Raw genomic sequence first — 18,356 nt, 5'->3', positions numbered from 1 at the left:
GCGGTGCTCGGTTGACAGCTCTCGAGACAGCTGTGTTTAGGAGGGAGGTTATGCTGTCCGGATCTTTACTATTCCTCGCTGCCAAATCGTCTGGCGGTAGTTTCTCCGCGAGTCTCGTGCTCTGAAAATTTCGTCACACCGTCTCGTTATGTCTAACGATTCGAAATTTATCGCGAGACCGAAGGTTAGATTCTCCCAAGCCGATGCCGACGAATCGAAAACGAAGGAATTGAAGGCTTCAGCGGATAAGAAACATACCGTTCAATCGAACCGACCGAGAATTAGAAGCATCGTAACGTTGGATAAGCCTGTCAGAGTATTGAATCTAAATATAGAGTCTAGCAGTCGAGACGTTAAAGAATTAAAAACTACTAATAATGAAGGAAAGACTGAATCGTTAACAGTATGTAGCAATGTGGTTCCTCGCGCTGTTCAAACCACATCTTTAGACGACAACTGTGATAAAACAGAGTGTCAGAAACGTTTAAGCGATGCCAGTAGTACTCGAAATATTGAAGTAAATTCTAAGGTGATAGATGTAATCGACATTTCTGAGGACTCTTCTGATATTGCAATAACTCCTGTGGCACCTCCTGTTGTACAGAACGAAAGCTTGGATAAAGTACTTAAGCCACGGAACAATGTGGAAGCTAATGTTTCAAAGACAGATCGTGCAAAAGCTAGAAGGGGAAAAGAGAACGAAGTATCAACTGGTAAGAAAGGCGTTATGGCTGCGCCCGGAACAACCGCAGATTTAAAAGTTAAACAACATAAAAGCAAACCTTTCCCAGTCAGCGTTAATGCGAAAAAGCCAAACGTTACGTCTAAATCGTTTACTTCAGTCGCATCAAAGAAGAGTAACTCGAAATATACTGTTAATAATTTTATGCCATGTCACAAGCATTGTAAAGTTGCATCGAAGACCAAAGCTTCTCCTATTAAAAAGACTTTGCTGCGTGACATAATCGGACCAAAAATTAAACCTTACGTTGGTCCAGGAAAGCCACGTAAAAGGCAAGCCAATTTGGGAGAACGGGAGGATGATGCTTACGCGAAACCATGTACCTCTGGGGAAAGATTAGCACGGCCTGAGTATAATTCAATTATGTGTACAATTAATAAGCTGAACGAAATGAAGAAGGAAAAGCCTGTGATGGATATCGAGCACCTACCAGCTACGTACAAAAGTCTCCTAAATGAAAAGGTATTATAAAGGAAGGAAGGTCGCTTACAAAGTATCAAAGAATATCTTCCTGTGTTTCGTTTTCCAGATTTCTAGTGCCTTGGACTTTCCTCTCGACGAAGCCATTTATAAAAACTTGGTGGACCTGTCCATAGATGAGAAGCAACTGCCAAGCAGATTGACTCGTAGTAAGGACCCAGAGCCGCGGCAGAGAGACGCCGTACCTGTGCTATCTGACTTCTTCGTGCCAGTGGTCTCCGAAGAGTACTGTACCTCTATTTCTATTAAACCAAGGACTCCGGAAATTATAGATAACTGGAGCGCCTTTCGAATAAGCGACAAGATATTTGAGTGGAAACACATTTTGGACCATGTATAATTCTGTATACTTCTTTCCATGTTATTTATTAACGCCTATTTAGGGGAGACTTACTTTGATAGATGTATTCTTTTTTATAAAATGTGAAGTATTTTTTATAATGGGATTAATTATCCTAAAAGATATTACGTGGATTATATACAATAAATTGTTTAATATACATATATATGCCTTATGTTTTATGCAAACAAATTCCCATCAGTCGACGCGAAATACATCCTCTCCTATTACAAGTCGCGTGAAGCATAAAAAGATGAAATTATGAAGAGTGTATACGAAATAGAAAAGTAATATGAAATTCATACAAATTTAGGGAAAAGCATAGCAATCGAAGCTCTGACAAGAATTAGCCTAATATAATCGAAGCTGGACCTGTTGAATCACTTCATACGACACCTTCTCTTTTTTTACAAGTTCCGACAATTCTTTGCCCGTGTGTAATAATATATATAGTTCACTTACTGTTCATTCATGAGTTTGAAACTTGAGATACTTGGACGCAGGGAATGCAATTTATCTGCTGAAAGGATTCAGGTTCTTATTACAGTCGTCGTCGTCGTCGTTGTCTTCATCGCGATTACTATCCTTCTCGTTGAAGAACGGGTTCTTCGATTCATCGTACTCGTCCGTGTGGAACGGATTGGTTGGCACGATCGGTGTTTTCGGGGGCACGAAAGCCTTCTGAATCGGCGACGATTTCGGCGTGATGTTGTTTAGAATGCGAGCCTCTTTTATGGGCACGGGCGAAGCCTTCGTCGAGATTTTCCCCTCTGTTAATCTGATCCTGGCTTCCGCCCCTGGCCCGTAATTCAGCATCGGTTCCTGGAACTTCATCGACGCCGTGGACAACGATTTGTCCGTATCAGTGATCACCGTTAACTTTTTGAACACCCCTCGACCGAAGTAATCAGCAACCAATGAGAACGGATCTTCGGCTCTGTCAAGCAGACTGTGAAACGTCTCGTGAAGATCCCTCGACTGTTCCTGAGCTTTTATGATGTCCAGGAGCTTCTTGTTGTTCGGCAGGCATGCTGGACACTCGTTCTCATTTTCAGAGAAACTTTGGAAGCAGTGCTGATGGTACGAATGCTGGCACATGAAGTGCACCGATGGTAGCTCCAGCTGATGATGGCAGGCACTGCAACGCGATCCTTGAAAGATTATCGTGCTGTTCTTAATAGACTCTACTTGCTCGCGTAATTTCAGGGTATCTGCCCGATACTTCTCAGTTAAGTCTATATCCGCTTGGGTCTGCTCGTGTTCCGTTCGCAGCACGCTGTTCAAATACGTTCTAACATCCCCCAAGGTGCAAGAGAGCGAGGTGGAGATCGCGTCGATCACCATTAGGGGCGATAAAAGTCTCTCTTGCGCTGCGAATGATATTTCATTCAGAATAAATGTACGATGCAAAGAAAAAGACGAAGAATTATAACTATACCTATGTAAGCTAGTATGTCTGCAAGTAGCTTGGTCGGAGCTTCTTTGTTCCTGGCAACGCTCCATAAAGCTTGAACCCACAAATTCGGGTCCTGATGGCCGAATCGTTTGCAAGTAGCTAGTACGTGCTCGCTGTCTCCTTCTCGTAAGTGGAATCGCAATATTTCCTGATACCTATCGATAATGTTACTTGTAAGACAGAGCTTCTAAACGAAGATCACCGACTGCTGCTAAGTTATGTACGCACAATTTACTCTCTTCGTAGAGGAACAGCAAACCACGTCTGAAGTTATGTTGATGACACAGAATTAAGATCTGATCTTTATCATAGCACGCCTCAGAGCTCTGCAGAAGCCGAACAATTTTCTGTTCGTATTGCACTTTAGCTACATCGTTGTCTAAGGCTGACCAAACATGGAGATAATGCTCTACTAACGTGTTATATACCAAAGTACTCCACCTGCGTTAACACGTATAAATTACAGGATACAATATCTAATACACCGTTCGAATAGTTAATGGGATGTACTAACTTGGTATCAGTTTTGACTAAATGTTCCAAAAATTCCACCAGTCGCTCTGAATTGTTTAAGAACAGGTGGATAAAGTCTTCGGGATTAGCTTTGTCGATATCTTGGACCACGGTACCGTCTAAAGTTTCCTGAACATAGAGAGTCGGTTGAAGTAATCCCGCTGTTACACCGACATTGATTCTGTTGTTCGTCGAAGCTTACCTGATCTACGAGTGGTTTATTGGAAGGCCTATAATTGGTGCATAAAGTTTTTAAAAATTGCGTGGATTCATTTGGCACATTCTTTATCAGGATATTACCGTATTTCTTCATGTTCGACTCTGCCTAGGGAAGAATCGTTTCGAATTAGTTCTGCTGCAACTAGACTCGTTTAAATAAACTCTGGGGCGGATTTGGAGACCTGGCGCCCTTAGGGTAACAAGTGTCTGCCGCCTTTCCCGCGAAATATCATAAAATATTTTAATGTAAAAGAACCGAGGAAATTCCAAAATTAATTCAATATGGCAACTCACATATGAGTTATTGCTAATTCGCTGTATGGAAAAGAAGTGAATTGTTTTTAAAGTTGTGTTTAAACCTTTCCCAATTTCTTTCGCTCAAAATTTGCCGCTTTCCAAAATTTATCGCTCCCGAAAATTTGCCGCCCTAGACTGCAGCCTACTTAGTCTAGACACAAATCCGTCCCTGAATAAACTTACTTCTTCAAACTCCAAAGTTGCCATGTACTCCAGTGCTTTCTCATACTCGTGTTTGTCTTCTATTTGAATGCGAAGGTACCATTCGTGCCGCGCGTGCTTTTGGGCGAGGAGCAGAGCATCCTCTGGCGATGACTGGCGACAGACTTTAATCGCGATCTCGACGTCGAAATCGACCTCTCTATCTTTTGTCTAAACCAACGATTTACTGTGATGTAGACAAGGGAACTGTTAATTGCATTAACATAGAGCGCAAATTAAAGATCGCTCACCATGATGAACACTTTCAATTTATCCGGGTGATTCAGTTTCGTATAACAATTCAACAGCAAAGTGGTGTGGTCTTCCGTCGCCGGTCCGTTTTTATGTAACGCTTGCAAATATGTCGTTAAATTATCGATATGCTGGGAGTCCAGAAATTTTCTGATCACATACGATGGCTCCAACTTGCCAATGGTTTTTATGTACTGTTCTATCGCTCCGTTATGATCTCCCTTCGCGTACAAATGATCGCCATATTGCCGGAATATATCGATGAGACCCTCAGCATCGTACTGCTGATTTTTGGCTATCCTGAAAGTAGCACAGTGCTAACCGATGCTTCATCTAACATTTCCAGTTCTGCATCTACCTTATAGACACGTCGTACAGATTCTTTTTGAAAAGCAACGCCAGCTTCGACTGCAGATCTTTCTCGTCCAAGTGATAAAGCTTGCTGTCGCCACTGAGTATAAAAAATCCACCCCACTCTGTTAACACAGCTTGAACGGACACCATCGATGCAGAAAAGACGATGAACTTATTCTGTATGTCCAGTACCGTGATCATATGTTTATCGACACCTGGTGGTATCGGTTCTATGGTACTAGGAATGAATATAATTTGTTAAGAACGCTTTCACTTAATTGGCCGACCGAATAGAATTCTTACCTCGGCTTTGCAGAAATGGTGGTCGTTGTTCTAGGAACATTAGCCGCTTCTTTCGCTATAATCACTAAGTAACTTCTGAACCACTCCAACATTATTTTCTGACCTTCTACAGCGTAACAGGGTCCTCTACCATCCGACGTGTAACAATAAATTGCCTGGCACGAAAGAAATTCATTAATAGGTTTGCTTAACGTCCTGGGATTAGATTTTGAGGATTAATTATTACATCTGTACGACCAATCATGAAGTGACTATCTTGCATGGACTCTGCGAGGACGCTGCATTTTCTGGCGCAGCCCATAGCATCCAAGGGGGACTTAGACTCTTTATCTTTAACAGTAATGTTATATAAAAAGACACTGTTCGTAGTAGCGACGAATAGGAGATTCTGCTTGCCCGTTGACTTTATAGCCAGACCGGTGATAGAAATATTCGTGTCCTGCAGCACCTTTATCTTATTCTTCCTTTCCCTAGTCAAATCGCCCCTGAGGATTGAAAGTTCTCCGTTAGAAGTGTTGTGAATCAGCTAAACAGAGCCACTGCCCATTTGTTACCTATAGAGCATAATACAGCCATCTCCGAAGCCGACAGCCATTAAAGTCAGACTAGAATGCACGCACAAGGCGGTCGCAGGAACTGCCCTGTAACTAGGTATCGCTCTACTTATACGAACGCATGTCGGGCTGCCCTGTTTCTCCAAGTTCCAGACCTTTATCGTAGGATTGCAGCCCACCTCGTCTTCCTAAACCGACACAGTTCTCGTGAAAGTAACAATGACATTTGTAAGGAACGTGGAATGATTTTACAACGGTACTGACGCCAATGGTGAACAAGAAAGTGGAATGTTGAACTTGCTGGGCCAATGTCAACGTGATTTCATAAGCACGGAAAGTGGTGACATCGTAAGTTCTGTTTACTAAGTGCACGTTGCCCGTGTTATCCCCGAAGACCAAGTTGCCGTTGCCGCTCGTAGCTGCCGTCACTTGAGCGTCCTGATCAACATAATATACAATATACAATGCATATCAAATGCAGTGACCTAACCTAAAGGCAGATCGTCGCGTCGCGAAGGTTTCGACTCGGATTGAGAGAAACTCACTCCGAGTGCCTTGGCTATCTTCCCACCGTCGACCTCTTTCTTCAGGTCGAAGAAATTGAACCGTCTCCACTGAAAAGTAAACGCGGTCCCAGAGTCAGCGCATAAAAAATGGGGTTATGTATGAACGATGGAAAGGATTGCAGTGGACGCTCGAGGACGATGTTGAACTAACCTCGAAGAATGCCATGATGCACTGCTTTCAATTATGTACACATGTGCGAGGATTACTGTCGATACTGTGAACAAGTAACGTTCGTTGTGTCCTCCTTTGACAGTTATCTGACAACGAAATTAATCGGCCCCACGTTCGCCATCTTTGCATCTGTGCCTGATCAGCTGATTATAACACATAGCAAGCTGCGCGTGCGTGGTCCGATTATACATTCTACTGTATCGATACCATGTAAACTCACGTCTTACTATACCGACTGCATGGGAGCAGAGCTGCACTTACGGCAGGAAATGAAATTATCTGCTGTACTGACCGCACGCGATTCAGAAAGTGCACATTACTGCGTGAAACGAAGGTGACTGTTATTCCGACTGTAAGTAATGCAGAAAGTGCGCAGAGCCGAAGTAAAATTCAGTTACCTGTTGCGAGTTCACTTATTGCACACGTTTCTCGGGGTTGTTAATAGATGTCGAAGCTGTGTTCTTCAGAATTACACGCCACTTGCTGCAACTTAGCGAACTATTAAATTCAATTACTAGCGGGAGAAAGAGTGATCTGGGGAGACCAACAGCAGTGTGACGATTCTAAAATTATATAATGCCAGCGACAACGCATTTTCAGAGAAAGTTTGAAGAGATACCATATCCGTACGTGTATTCAATAACGAAATGAAGTCTCCCCTTTGAGATTTAAGCAGGCAGGACGAGCTGCGCATTAATGTTGCGCACGTTCTAGACGCTGACACCCTGCATGGAATTTCTTCGCTTCTGCAATGAAGATCGTGGGAAATCAGTCGTGCTATGGTCTAGGGATCGACGATACAGTGTAAGTTGAAAAAAACATTCTTTATTAATATATAACAACAAACTGAAACTTTAAACGCGTTTCTCTCAAAACGACATTTCGACACTGGCCCAGCGGCTAGCTCAGACAATTTTCATCCTGCAGAGTTGCAAATATGCCAACTTATCCTTAGCGAAGACATCATCCTTCAAGCGTACGGTAATTTTTATTTCGACCAACGATTTCGAGAGCATAGCTGAAAACGAATCGATCGTTTCATTGGAAAACAAGCGTCCCCCTCTGTACGCGCGCCATTTCCCAAGAAACGGATACACCCCCAATCCCGCGCGCTTAACTGCAACCGCGCTCGTACGCTTCAAGATAATAATTGAAATTTGTATTTCAGGCGATCGCAGGCTTGCGCAGCCGCTGGGCCAACCGCCCAATTCCCACGTGTCCATTCCATCGAAAAAGAAACAAAAACTGGTTCTCTTTTTGTTCAATAAATGTATTAAGTATAAAAAAAATTACATTTCTATCTATTACCTATACCTGCGCCGCAATCCATCTTAAAAAAAAAACAAAAAAAAAAAAAACGCCTACTTTCGAGGTCGTCACACCGTTGGTCCCCCTTAAGCACGCGCTACGCGTGGCTCCTTATCGTATTAATTGAGCGTGGCTAGGGCATTATTAACCGTAGTGACTGAGACTCGGAGAGCGTGCGCGCCGGTGTCGTTGAATTTAGAAAGAAGTAGGGCGAAATAAATACCCCTCGAGCTTGCAACTGAAACGCAAATTTCAATTCATTACCTATCCTCGCTTGGAGCTCCCGTCGGCGGTTCGAGAACGCCTCTTCGGCCATTCTAAAGGAAAAGTCAGCTTGAATCAAGGAATTATAAAACACTTCGCAAATACAGAACGCCAAGGCAATGACCCATTCCACTGAAACCAAGCGCGGGCATTGAAAGGAAACGCTCGAAAAGCTCCTCCGACCGAGGTGGATTGCGATGGCCTTCCGAATCGCCGCTCGTGATTAGTAAGACGTAAGTTCTGTTATATTTGTTAAAAAGGACGAACAGTTAGTGTCGACGACGGGGGGTTGGGGGGGGTGGTGGGGGTGGGTTCTGGGGGGAGGTTTTCTTTACAAGGTCTGTCCGCGCGAGAAGACGCGGGTCGGTATCGAGAAGAAATGGTCGCGAGAAAACTCTGAAAATCGATTATAAATATAACACGAGTCCCGTGTTCCGTGATATTACTCTCGACCCCGCAAACGCTGGGGGGGTGGGAGGAAGGGGCCCAAGAACGACGTCCTCCGACTCCGTCGCGTCGCACAATTCGTACGAGGATCCCTGGGACCGTTTCTACTCGACGGGAGCGCGCACCTGATCCCGTCGGCTCCCGTACGAATTTCGAGGGGCCCCACCGGAGGCTTCCTCCCTTCTTTGCCTCGGTTCCTCCTCGCTCCATCTCTCTCCGTCTCATTCTTTATTTCTCATACTTTGTACCGTTGTGCTCGCGTTAGAAAGTGAAAGGAAAGAACGCACGGTTTCTTCTTCGCCCCGTCTGCGATCGGCTCGCGACCGCCGGCGTTCCGCCACCCTCGACTGATAGCCGCCCTCGGCGGAACGGCGACCGTCGCGTTTCGTTGTATGCGTGTGTGTATCGCGTTCGCGGGGGTGGTACGCTGCTCGTCGAGCGCAAGGGTAGTCCCGGTTGCGGGCGAAGGAAATTCTCACCGGTTCGGATCGCGGTCACCTCCACCCCTTGAGACGATGGAAACAGTTGCTCTCCGATTTTTTTTGGGCAATCAAGCGACTGGAGAGGCTTCGTTGGGAAATGCTTTTTTCCAGATCCTACACCATCAGGATTATAATTCTGGACCTCGCTTGATGTGCTGCGGCAAAAGGTGGAGGTGTCGCTCGACGACCCCGAGGCAGCCAACGCTCCCCGCCGCTCGTCGATCTGCGGTGGGACTAGGAGACGCGGTTCTCTTCGCCGTTCAATTCCGATGCTTCGTTCGCGAGTTGGCGAGGGACGATCGGGTAGCGCGCAGAAAATTGCCCTTCCATGGAAACTTTACAGACTTCGGTACTTACTCTCCTAACCGTTAACTCTGCGTGTAAGTGTCTCTGTTTGCGCGCGCGCGCGCGCGCGTGTGTGTACGTGAGTGTGCTTAAAATCGTTTCGAAACACGCAACGATATCATTCTCGCCCCTTTCGTAACTCTCTCGCTGCTTCCCACTTATCAAACATTTAATTCATATATATAATATATCTATATTAATATATCTATATGTATACTTTACAAACAGGAAACGATTAGACACTAGGGCCCCGCGATCGGCCCGAAAAACGGCCGGGTATTCCTTCCGAAGTCGAGAATGGACCGGACAGAGGAGAGGGTGCGCCCTCGGCATCCCGCCTCCCCCAGATGCTGCACGCCGCGGTGGCGATGTGCGAAGGAAGTTAGACTCGATTCTCAAAGGGATACCCGGCTATACGTGCGCACGAGGGTCCGTACGATTGCGTTTAAACGGCTTAAGGATGCACTTCTTTGTAAAATACAGTAATATCCCGCGTAAGTATATCCGCTTAGAGATTTGCTCTTCATATTTCTTCATCTTTCTCTCATCTTTTTTTTTCTTTTTCCTCTGTAAATTTATACAATAAAATATCACAGTTCTGTTCGTACCACGCAATATAATCAATATATTGTTTTGTTTTTCTCTCTCCTTACGTCGCCTACGTCTGGATAATCCTCTCGCTCTGCCTTTCGCTCCGGCTATCCCAGCCTCTCTTTCTCCCGCGCTCCTCCTCGCTCCCCAATCATTCGTAACCCACAGACACACGGGGCGCGCGGTCTCGTTTCTCCCCGGTTCTCTCGCCCGCTTCAATCGATGGTCGCGCGCGGCTAGCCAGCGGTTCGAGCCGCTTCGAAGCTTGGAACGGTCGCCCGACGAGTGGCAGGGAGTGCGGCATGGAAATGGGAAGAGATCTGTTCCGGATCTGAATCATTTCTTTTGGCCGATCAGCCGCGAGTGTTTTGGATCTTACGATCGAAGGTGAGAGACCGACCTTCCCATTCCCATTTCACAGTCGCTTGTGCGTCGCTCGTCGGAGAGACTGTCGATGTAAAAATAAAGGAGGAAAGAGTGTCTTCTCCGCTCTCGCTTCTCGAAGCGACGCGGAGAGCAGCTCCTCTCTCTCTCTCTGCGAATGCAAACCGAGCCGAGGCTGACGGGAGGCTGTCCCCTCGCGAAGAATAGATCCTCTGCGCGTTCTTCCCTAGTCTCCGAGAGCATAGTGGACGGCATGCTTCTGCGAACGTCGCGAGAATCAACAGGGAGGAGAGCAAACGAATACAGGATTAGCGAGAAGGCTGCCTAGGTGGAGGGAAGGGTGCTCCGTCTCTCTTCGAAGAAGCATTCTGCCGCGCGGGTAAACCACCCCCGATGTGTATTTAATCTACTAGAACATATCCGCCGACTGCTTAATTCACCCCGGCTATTTAATTGCACGCGATTTAACAAAGGTAACAACGAACGGGCCCGTTCACGAAATTGAAATCATCCCCTGGGAACCAGGCACCTCGTTCTTAAAAAATTACGAGGTACCTCGTTCGGCATTTAAGTCTCTCTCTCTCTCTCTCTCTCTCTCTCTCTCTCTCTCTCTCTCTCTCTCTATCTATCTATCTCTCACTTCTCTTCAAGGATCCCCGAAAGCAAGACAAGCAGGTTGCAAGCGAAAGAGCGGAAAGGGGATGGTTTTGTGGTTTTTCTTACGGGAGAGAAAGAAAATGATCGACGAGGACACGCAAGGACGTCCAACGTCTCTCCGCCTTACACGTGACGGCTGGTTAAACAAAAACGTAATTATATTGTAATAGTAATATTCGTAATCATAATATTAATAAAATAATAATAATAAAATACTGAGCGAACTTGAATAGTCTCTTTAACCCCAGCGAGATCTCCTTAATTTGTCGATTCTCCGTTCGCGAGCACCCCCGTTCTTCCTTCCTCCGCTCTTGCCTCTCGATCGGTCCCTATCGATTGTCTCGCCTCATTTCGACATCGCTTTTGCGAACGTTTCACTCCTGCCATATTTTATTACTTCTCCCTGTGTGTGCTTCAACGCGCGCTGGACTCTGAAGGAGCTACTAGAGGGCGGCGCATGGACTTGAGTTTCGTGCTCTGTTTCGGGGGCTCCTTTTATATTTTATCTTTTAAGGAAGAGGAAAGGAGTTGCAGTTTTAAGGACAAGTATTCTGATGACAGTCTTTCGGTGTACCTTATGGCAACGCTCGCGACGCGACTTCCATTCAGGTGAATGTAAAGTCCTAATTTCTAAGATTTTTGACAGAATCAACTGTCCTAATTTTAGTCTGTTTTTTCTTCTTTTTTTTTTATAGAATAGTCGCTTTAGACGGCGCCTCTGGGGTACACCCACTACAGTGTGAAAATAGTAACGAGGGGTTCTTTGTTATCGTTCGAGGAGACCTAAACAGAATCTTACGTAGGATTCGCGTTTAATTTACCCTGGCATTGCTTCTCTCCCGCGCAGAGTTTGCCCAGAGGCTCGATCCACGAGCGCAGTGGCCAAAACGTCCGCGAGGAATGCCAAGACACACGGAAGAACCCTTCGGAACGGAGACGAAGGGTGGTCGGAAGCGACTGTTCCCCGAGAGTTCGAGATCGTTATTCCGGATCCTCGTCGCACGCTCTCCCGCGGAACGGCCGCTCGGAAGGTGCGCCCCGCGGAAGCGCGCAACCCCCGCAGAGTCCAGGAGAAAAAAAGACGCGGGAAAGAAATGCCGACCGGTCTGAAATCGATGGGACCGCCGTTAATTTCGTTTCTTTTGCTTTTTGCCCGCGACCCTGCCTCCCAGGAGCGCCGTTCGTTAAGAGGGAATAGGAAAAGCCAGGAGGAGATCGTGCCGTGAAGTACACCTATTTTCCAAGGGGGTGGTGCACCCCCTCGGAGGCGGCGGAGGAGTGGACGGGTGGGCAGGCACACCTTTCTGGGTCGAGTGGACGTTTCGCTCGCAACGGGATAATTAACGAAGAGCGTGGAAGAGAGAGGGAGAGCGAGGTAGCACGTGTGCGTATGTGTACGTAGGGGAGGGTTGCGGAGGGAGGGTTGGAGGAGAAAGAAAGGAGAGGAACAGGGAGAAGGTCGAGCACCGCACGCACCTTTTAAATAGGAGTTACACGCGTGCACACACGGATCACACGGGGGCGCTAGCCCCGTGAATGTTCTAAGAGAGTGTGAGACGGGGAGAGAGAGAGAGAGGAAGAGAGATTTGGGGTAGATTGAGGACAGCGTCCGTCGTGTTATTAAACGCGAAAGTAACGGAGATATAATAAAGAATTGAGGAGGAACGAGAGGGTAGAGGGAGGGTTGAAAAGCACAGGCGCAGAGAGAACGAGAGAGAGAGAGAGAGAGAGAGAGAGAGAGAGAGAGAGAGAGAGAGAGAGAGAGAGAGAGAGAGAGAGAGGTAAGAACCTCCTTGTACATTGCTATTATATATATATATATATATATAAATATATATATGCAAATAAATGAATAAATAAATATTATATATTATTATTATAATATTAATTAATTAATTAAGTGATCGATATTTCGATATTTCGTCGGCGTGTAAGCGAGAAGAGAGGATTGATATAGAAATATAGACTGTACTGGAGATATTCCAAGTACCTTGTCCAACGAGACCGCGAGAATGTGTGCGCGTGTGTGTGTCTGCGTGCGAGGGAGGAGGAATCTCTCTTCCGCAAATTTTCTATGACATCGCGTCTCGATCGACCTCGACGATCAAATCTGTATCTCAAATCCTCTTGCTCCCTTTTCCTTCCTCTTTTGATACAGCGATCGTCGACGTCGATGGATGCGCAGAGAACGCGGAGAGATTTTTCGGGCGTCCGTGCGCTGGAACCGATTTAGCGGAGGGATGAAGTACGTAGTGCTGTAGATAATTTCTTGTTAGAAACCCGTGCCACCCTTGCCTCACGGAAGGGTCCAGCTGGCCCAGGACCAGCGATCCTGCGCCAGAAACGAAGAAGCTTCACCTCTCATCCTCACCCTCCCAGGGTCGTTCTTATTTCAACCCTCGCTACTTTCCCCGGCGTCTTCGTCTCCGCGCGGATCGGTATCGGTCCTGGCCGATGGACCAAGGATCACGAAGGCAAGGATGGCTCGCGAGACTCGACGAGGCGCTCCACCTGTGCTCAAGTTCTTTAAAAACTATCAGTTCGTTACCAAGGCTCGAGCGCACGAGAAGGAAGGGTCGATTAACAAGGATAATTATCGGCGACAAAAGGGCGGTCCCGATCGACTTCCGATCATCGTTCCCGTTCCTATCGATTTCTCTGGTCTTCTCTATCTCGAGGAGGGAAGAAGATCGACGGGGTGCGTTTGTAAAACAGCAGTTTCTGTCTGAAACCAGGGGACGTCGTAACATAAAAGAACGATGAAAACGGGGGAAGCTAGAGAGTGAGAGAGTGGCTTACGATATCGTCGCTTTTCCCTTGACGTTCGATGAGACCGAATGTTAGAGGGATGCGGGAGAGAGGGAGACGGCGAAAGTGATTTCGTTTGGGGATGGTGGGTGGTTGCAGCGTCAGGTGCCCCCGGCGCTTGAATGCTGATCCTCCTTCTGTCTATCCTTTAGCTTCATTAATTATTATTTTATTATTATTACTCAGTAACAAACTTATTTTATTATTATTCGCTTGGAACTTGACGGAATTCGAGGGGAGACGTCCCTCGAAGAGTGGTTTCAGGGGACCGTGGCTGAGGAGGAGCTAGAGATCCTCGGTCACAGGATCGCGGTCCTCGTCTCCCGGGTGACCATTCGCCGCGGGACCCGCCGAGACTACCCGAGAAACGGTGGCCACTGGTAATCGTTCCCAGGCTACTCTTTCCAGCGGAGTTCGGCGCGTGAAAGTCAATCAGCGGCGAGGCGAACGGTTGCATCGAGGCGGGAGCGTCGATCGCGATCGATCTTGCCGATTCACGGGCCCCCGGCGGCTACCGATAGGAGGTTCTCCATCGATACCGAGCCGGACTTTCTAATATCCGCTCTTCATGCATGGATGCCCGGTAGCGTTAAAAACGATTAAAAGTCGCCCGGCCGATTTGCATTCGTCCCCGGCGGAGGGAACGATCTCCGCGGAGATTTCCACGGGAATCGTTTCTCCGCCCACCCGCGTTGTTTCCGAGCGTGCTCTCCCCGCATTCGACGCTTTTCGCGGCAAAAAGAAATCGGTTAAAAGAAGAACGCAAAAGAGAGGCTCGCACTCTTGAAAATAACTAACAAAAGAAAATACCATCGTTACGAGGAGCGCTTCCACTTAGTGCCTAAGTGTTTGCAACGCGAAGAACTTAAAATCAGAAAAGGAAAAAGAAAAATAAAACGTGGCGGAACGGCGACTCGAGGCGTCCGCTCGGAAACGTCCCGTGCCCGACGGTCCCGCAGCGAGTAGTCACCCGTGGCGCTGCGTTTAACAGAAGAAAATAATGTAGGAACAGGAACGATTTAGAATCAGGACTCGCGCGACGCCGCTGCGGCTCCCGAACGATCCCGTGGATCCCGGGAGCGGTTTGGTGGGAGCCTGGAGGGCGAGGGGAACCGCGAGAGGGAAGAGAGACAGCCAGAGGATCGACAAGCTACAATCTACGGCAAGCTACGGCAAGCTCGATTACGATGACGCTCCGCGCCCGTCCCCTCGGGAAGGGCTCTCGACGGGCTCCCGTCGAATCTCGCGCTCCAAGTGGTACGTCGACGAGAAACAGGGTGGACGAAGAGGGGATTTCGGAGCGATTCCGGGACAACAGGGAATGAAGAAGAAACCGAGGAGAATTATCGCGGCAGCTTCTCCTCATCTCCAAGACCAGCCGGAGTTACTGTTTCTCCTTGAGGCCGCCGAGGAGAGCGTGGCTCTCCATGGTCGCGCTCAGATTGCTCAGGTTGCTGAGGTTCCCCAGGTTGCCCAGGTTGCCGAGGTTGCCGAGGTTGCCGAGGTTCGGCTGGTGGGCGTAGTTCCTGATCTGGTGCAGGCTGATGAGCTGGTTGGGGAACGACGTGGCGTTCTGGTTGCTGGCGGTGACGGGGGTGACGCCGGACGATGATGACGCCGGCGATGACTTCTGCGTCGGGTTGAAGGCTTCGTACAGGTACGGCCTGGAGGCCGGGTGATGGCTGCCCGGGTAGTGCAAGTGGTTCAACGGGTTCAACGGGTGCTGCATAGAGGAGATCGAGTTTATCGAGATGGAGGAGATCGGCGTGAACGCCGAGCTGCTGTTCGGGTGATGGTTGGCGGCCGGCTGCGGCGTCTGCTGCCTGGAGTCGTTCTCTATGGAGTCGCCCCTGTGCCCGTGGCCGGGCAGCAGCATCTCCGGGTTCTGGTTCTGGTGGTAGTCGGTGTGGTGATGGGGCAGCCGCTCGTGCAGATCGCTGATCATCGAGTCCGGGCTGACCTTCGGCCAGTAGTGGTCCTGGTGGTGGACGGTCATCGCGTGTATCGACGGCCTGAGGCCGGTGCCGATTATGGGCGGTCTCTTGTCCGTCCTCTCCGCGTGCTTCTGCATGTGCTTGGCCAGGTACGTCTCCTGGGTGTAACTCTTGCCGCAGTACTGGCAGATGTGCGTCTTAAGGTGCTTCGACTCCTTGTGCTTCGGTATGTGCTCGAGCAGGCTGGGCTCGTCGGAGAAGCACTTGTAGCAGGAGTTACACTTGTACGGCTTGTCGGTCTGGTGGCAGCGCGAGTGGCTCTGTAGGTTGCTCAGCTGGCTGAACGCCTTCGTGCAACCTGGATGCCGGCACTTGTACGGTTTGTCGCCGGTGTGCGTGCGGATGTGCTGCTGTAGGTGGCTCAGCTGGGTGAACTTCCGCTGGCAGATCTCGCAGCGGTACGGCTTGATGCCCAGGTGGATCCTGGTGTGCTGCGACAGGTACGACGAGTTCGCGAACGCCTTCGCGCACTGGGTGCACTTGTACGGCTTCGCCTCGCGCATGTGGATCTGCGTGTGGAGCTGCAGGTCCGCCTTGCTACCGAAGATCTGCAAGCAGAACGACATGGAACGATCAGTTCCACGGTGGAGAGATAACACAAGCGACGTGTATCGACACGGGGGACATTAAGGGGACCAGGCAGTCAGATCGCTCGGAAATCAAGTATTCTTTGCGAATTAATTACAAGGAGATGAACACAAATTGTGACTAGTACTTTTGGGTGATGTTAATCAATAATAAACAGTAAAAAAAAATTATTTGATTAATATATGTATGACAGCGCTACAGTCGTCTGATATGTAGGCGTTTTTTTGGAGCCAATGTAATTTTGCTGTGATTCTGAACGTAGGAAATTGAATTGTGAAATATCCTCCGAAATTGACACTTTGCCCTGAATCCATTGAAAAAGAAAAAAATTGAAAATTATAAAAATGGCGGCTGTAAAACGGCAAATTTTAAAGAAACGTGATTTTTCGCCAGGGAAAAGAGCCATTTTATTTTTTTTTTGTCAAAACAGGAGTTTTCACAGACTTACGCGTAGATTCAGGTCCTAACTAGACATTTTCACGTATGCCGAATTTTTTTCAAATCGACTTGTACCTCTGTTTTTTTGCAATCACTGCAAACCGAAGAGGAAATATGATTCCGAGAAAAGCGCGTTTAAACTTTCGAAAGAGGAATCTAGTCTACCTGCGTGCTCGATCTTTTCGCCTGTAAAATCCTTAATTTCGTGAATTTTAACATAAACTAAACGGCAATATACTCGGAAAGGATGGTACTTTCGAAAAATGCAACAAAAAAAATGAGTTTCTGTCTGCCTAGTCCCTTTAAGGGACTCATCGATGGGGAGGAAACTTTGGTTGTAAATATCCCATTACATATCTCGATCATGGCAATATCTCTTACAGATCTAGCACCCGTGTCTCCCCTCGGATACAAAATAATAGCTACATAAAACTTTGGATCATCGCGCTGGACACCGTATCAGCCGCTTGCAGGGAGCAGCCAGACTTTACGACGGGCTCGAAATTCCGTTCGACGGATAATTGGCTCGTCACAGGCGAGAAAACGAAGCCAGGCGAGAGACAAGAAGGTGGGGGTGAAGGGGGGGCAATGGTTTTCAAAGGAACGGCCGTAAACGAGCGGCGGCTTTTCCGCGGACTCATTCGCGCCGCGATCAACCGAATAATGAAGGAATGAATCGACAGGTGAAGGGGTTCCATCGCCGTCTGGCTCTCCTTCCATGCGCGCCGGTCGCTCCAGCTTCCTCCTTCTCTCCGTGCCTCTGTCGGCGCATTAGCCGAGTGCCGCGGTATATTTATAAATAAATAAATGTAAACGAGGACTGGCGGTAGCGCGGAGCGTACGTGCAAAGGCGGGGAGAGGATGACCTTGTCTATCATGGCCTAGCCTCCAGGCATACCTGACTGACTGGCTTCAGCTACCGCATAGAGATCTCTCCTTCTCCACCTCCTCTCTTTAATTCCCCACTCCTCGGCTAGCCTCTTTTTTTTATTTCATCCACCGTCTCCCTCCTCGCCTTCTCCTCCTCGTACCTTTTTGTTCCCTCATCTCGGCTCTCTTTGTACGCAGCTTCCTTCTCCTCCGGCCAGCCGAGCCTTAAATACACCTCTCTTTTCCGTCCCCGCCGACCCCCTAGCTGCAGGCCCAGGGAATACGGAGGAAGAGGACACCACCCGTCCCCGTCCATCCCAGATACTTTCGACGGCGTGTCGGTATTGACTCGGGGCTCTAATTTGTCCCATCTAATTGATACCCCCGAGGAAACGAGCCGTCGCGTCGGCGTTCGCGTGGAGCACAAAGTTGCGCGACTTCCGTCGATTCCGCGAACCAGCTACGGAGATCGACCTGTTGATTCCCGCTACCCGCCCGTGGACGGGACCGGTTTCCGAGCGTGGCTTTTCGAAACCGCGGTCCCCGTTACCGGGGGCCCCTCTTCCGTTTCCCCGGTTGTCGTTCGACGTGCCCAATCTCGTTTTAATTGCACCTCTGCCCGAGCATCGCCTCCAGACGGAGGGACTGACTCGCGACTCGGTACGGATCTGGACGATCCTTACGTGCGATAAAACACCTCCGAGGATGGCGGAGAGGTCTCGGAGCAACGA

The 18,356-nt window shown here is 48.3% G+C and overlaps 3 protein-coding genes across 4 annotated transcripts in view; 1 reads left to right on the top strand and 2 right to left on the bottom strand.

Moving 5' to 3' along the window:
- The first annotated feature begins 148 nt into the window (after positions 1–148).
- LOC143375519 (uncharacterized) lies at positions 149–1,726 on the top strand. Its single transcript, XM_076824713.1, has 2 exons — positions 149–1,204; positions 1,272–1,726. The coding sequence occupies exons 1-2, from the start codon at positions 149–151 to the stop codon at positions 1,560–1,562; spliced, it is 1,347 nt and encodes a 448-aa protein (XP_076680828.1). The 3' UTR covers positions 1,563–1,726.
- Positions 1,697–6,598, bottom strand: Vps11 (vacuolar protein sorting 11). The gene is made up of 14 exons (XM_076824710.1): positions 6,429–6,598; positions 6,257–6,325; positions 5,976–6,149; positions 5,712–5,899; positions 5,384–5,642; positions 5,158–5,312; positions 4,859–5,092; positions 4,500–4,800; positions 4,231–4,419; positions 3,734–3,856; positions 3,533–3,660; positions 3,247–3,459; positions 3,001–3,173; positions 1,697–2,932 (listed from the first exon to the last, which is right to left on the bottom strand). Exons 1-14 carry the CDS (start codon positions 6,441–6,443, stop codon positions 2,076–2,078), a joined length of 3,078 nt encoding a protein of 1,025 aa, XP_076680825.1. The 5' UTR covers positions 6,444–6,598; the 3' UTR covers positions 1,697–2,075.
- Positions 6,599–12,073: 5,475 nt separating this feature from the next.
- The window catches only part of LOC143375414 (zinc finger protein rotund), a 173,844-nt gene continuing 167,561 nt past the window's right edge, over positions 12,074–18,356 (bottom strand). For both annotated transcript variants that reach the window (XM_076824470.1, XM_076824471.1), the window contains one exon: positions 12,074–16,277. In XM_076824470.1, coding sequence (XP_076680585.1) covers positions 15,120–16,277 — 1,158 coding nt within the window. In that variant the 3' untranslated portion in view covers positions 12,074–15,119. The remainder of the gene's footprint in view (positions 16,278–18,356) is intronic.

This window comes from Andrena cerasifolii, chromosome 12 (genome assembly GCF_050908995.1).
Source record: "Andrena cerasifolii isolate SP2316 chromosome 12, iyAndCera1_principal, whole genome shotgun sequence".
Classification (NCBI taxonomy): domain Eukaryota; kingdom Metazoa; phylum Arthropoda; class Insecta; order Hymenoptera; family Andrenidae; genus Andrena; species Andrena cerasifolii.
Note: the sequence above shows the minus strand (reverse complement) of the source record. Positions and strands in the feature narration are given on the sequence as shown.

Coding starts and splice junctions, on each gene's coding strand:
- LOC143375519 (XM_076824713.1), top strand. CDS start 149: ATGTCTAACGATTCGAAATTTATCGCGAGACCGAAGGTTAGATTCTCC. Junction 1,205..1,271: donor AAAGTCTCCTAAATGAAAAG/GTATTATAAAGG, acceptor TTCGTTTTCCAG/ATTTCTAGTGCCTTGGACTT.
- Vps11 (XM_076824710.1), bottom strand. Junction 3,174..3,246: donor CTCTACGAAGAGAGTAAATT/GTGCGTACATAA, acceptor CATTATCGATAG/GTATCAGGAAATATTGCGAT. Junction 2,933..3,000: donor AGACATACTAGCTTACATAG/GTATAGTTATAA, acceptor TATCATTCGCAG/CGCAAGAGAGACTTTTATCG.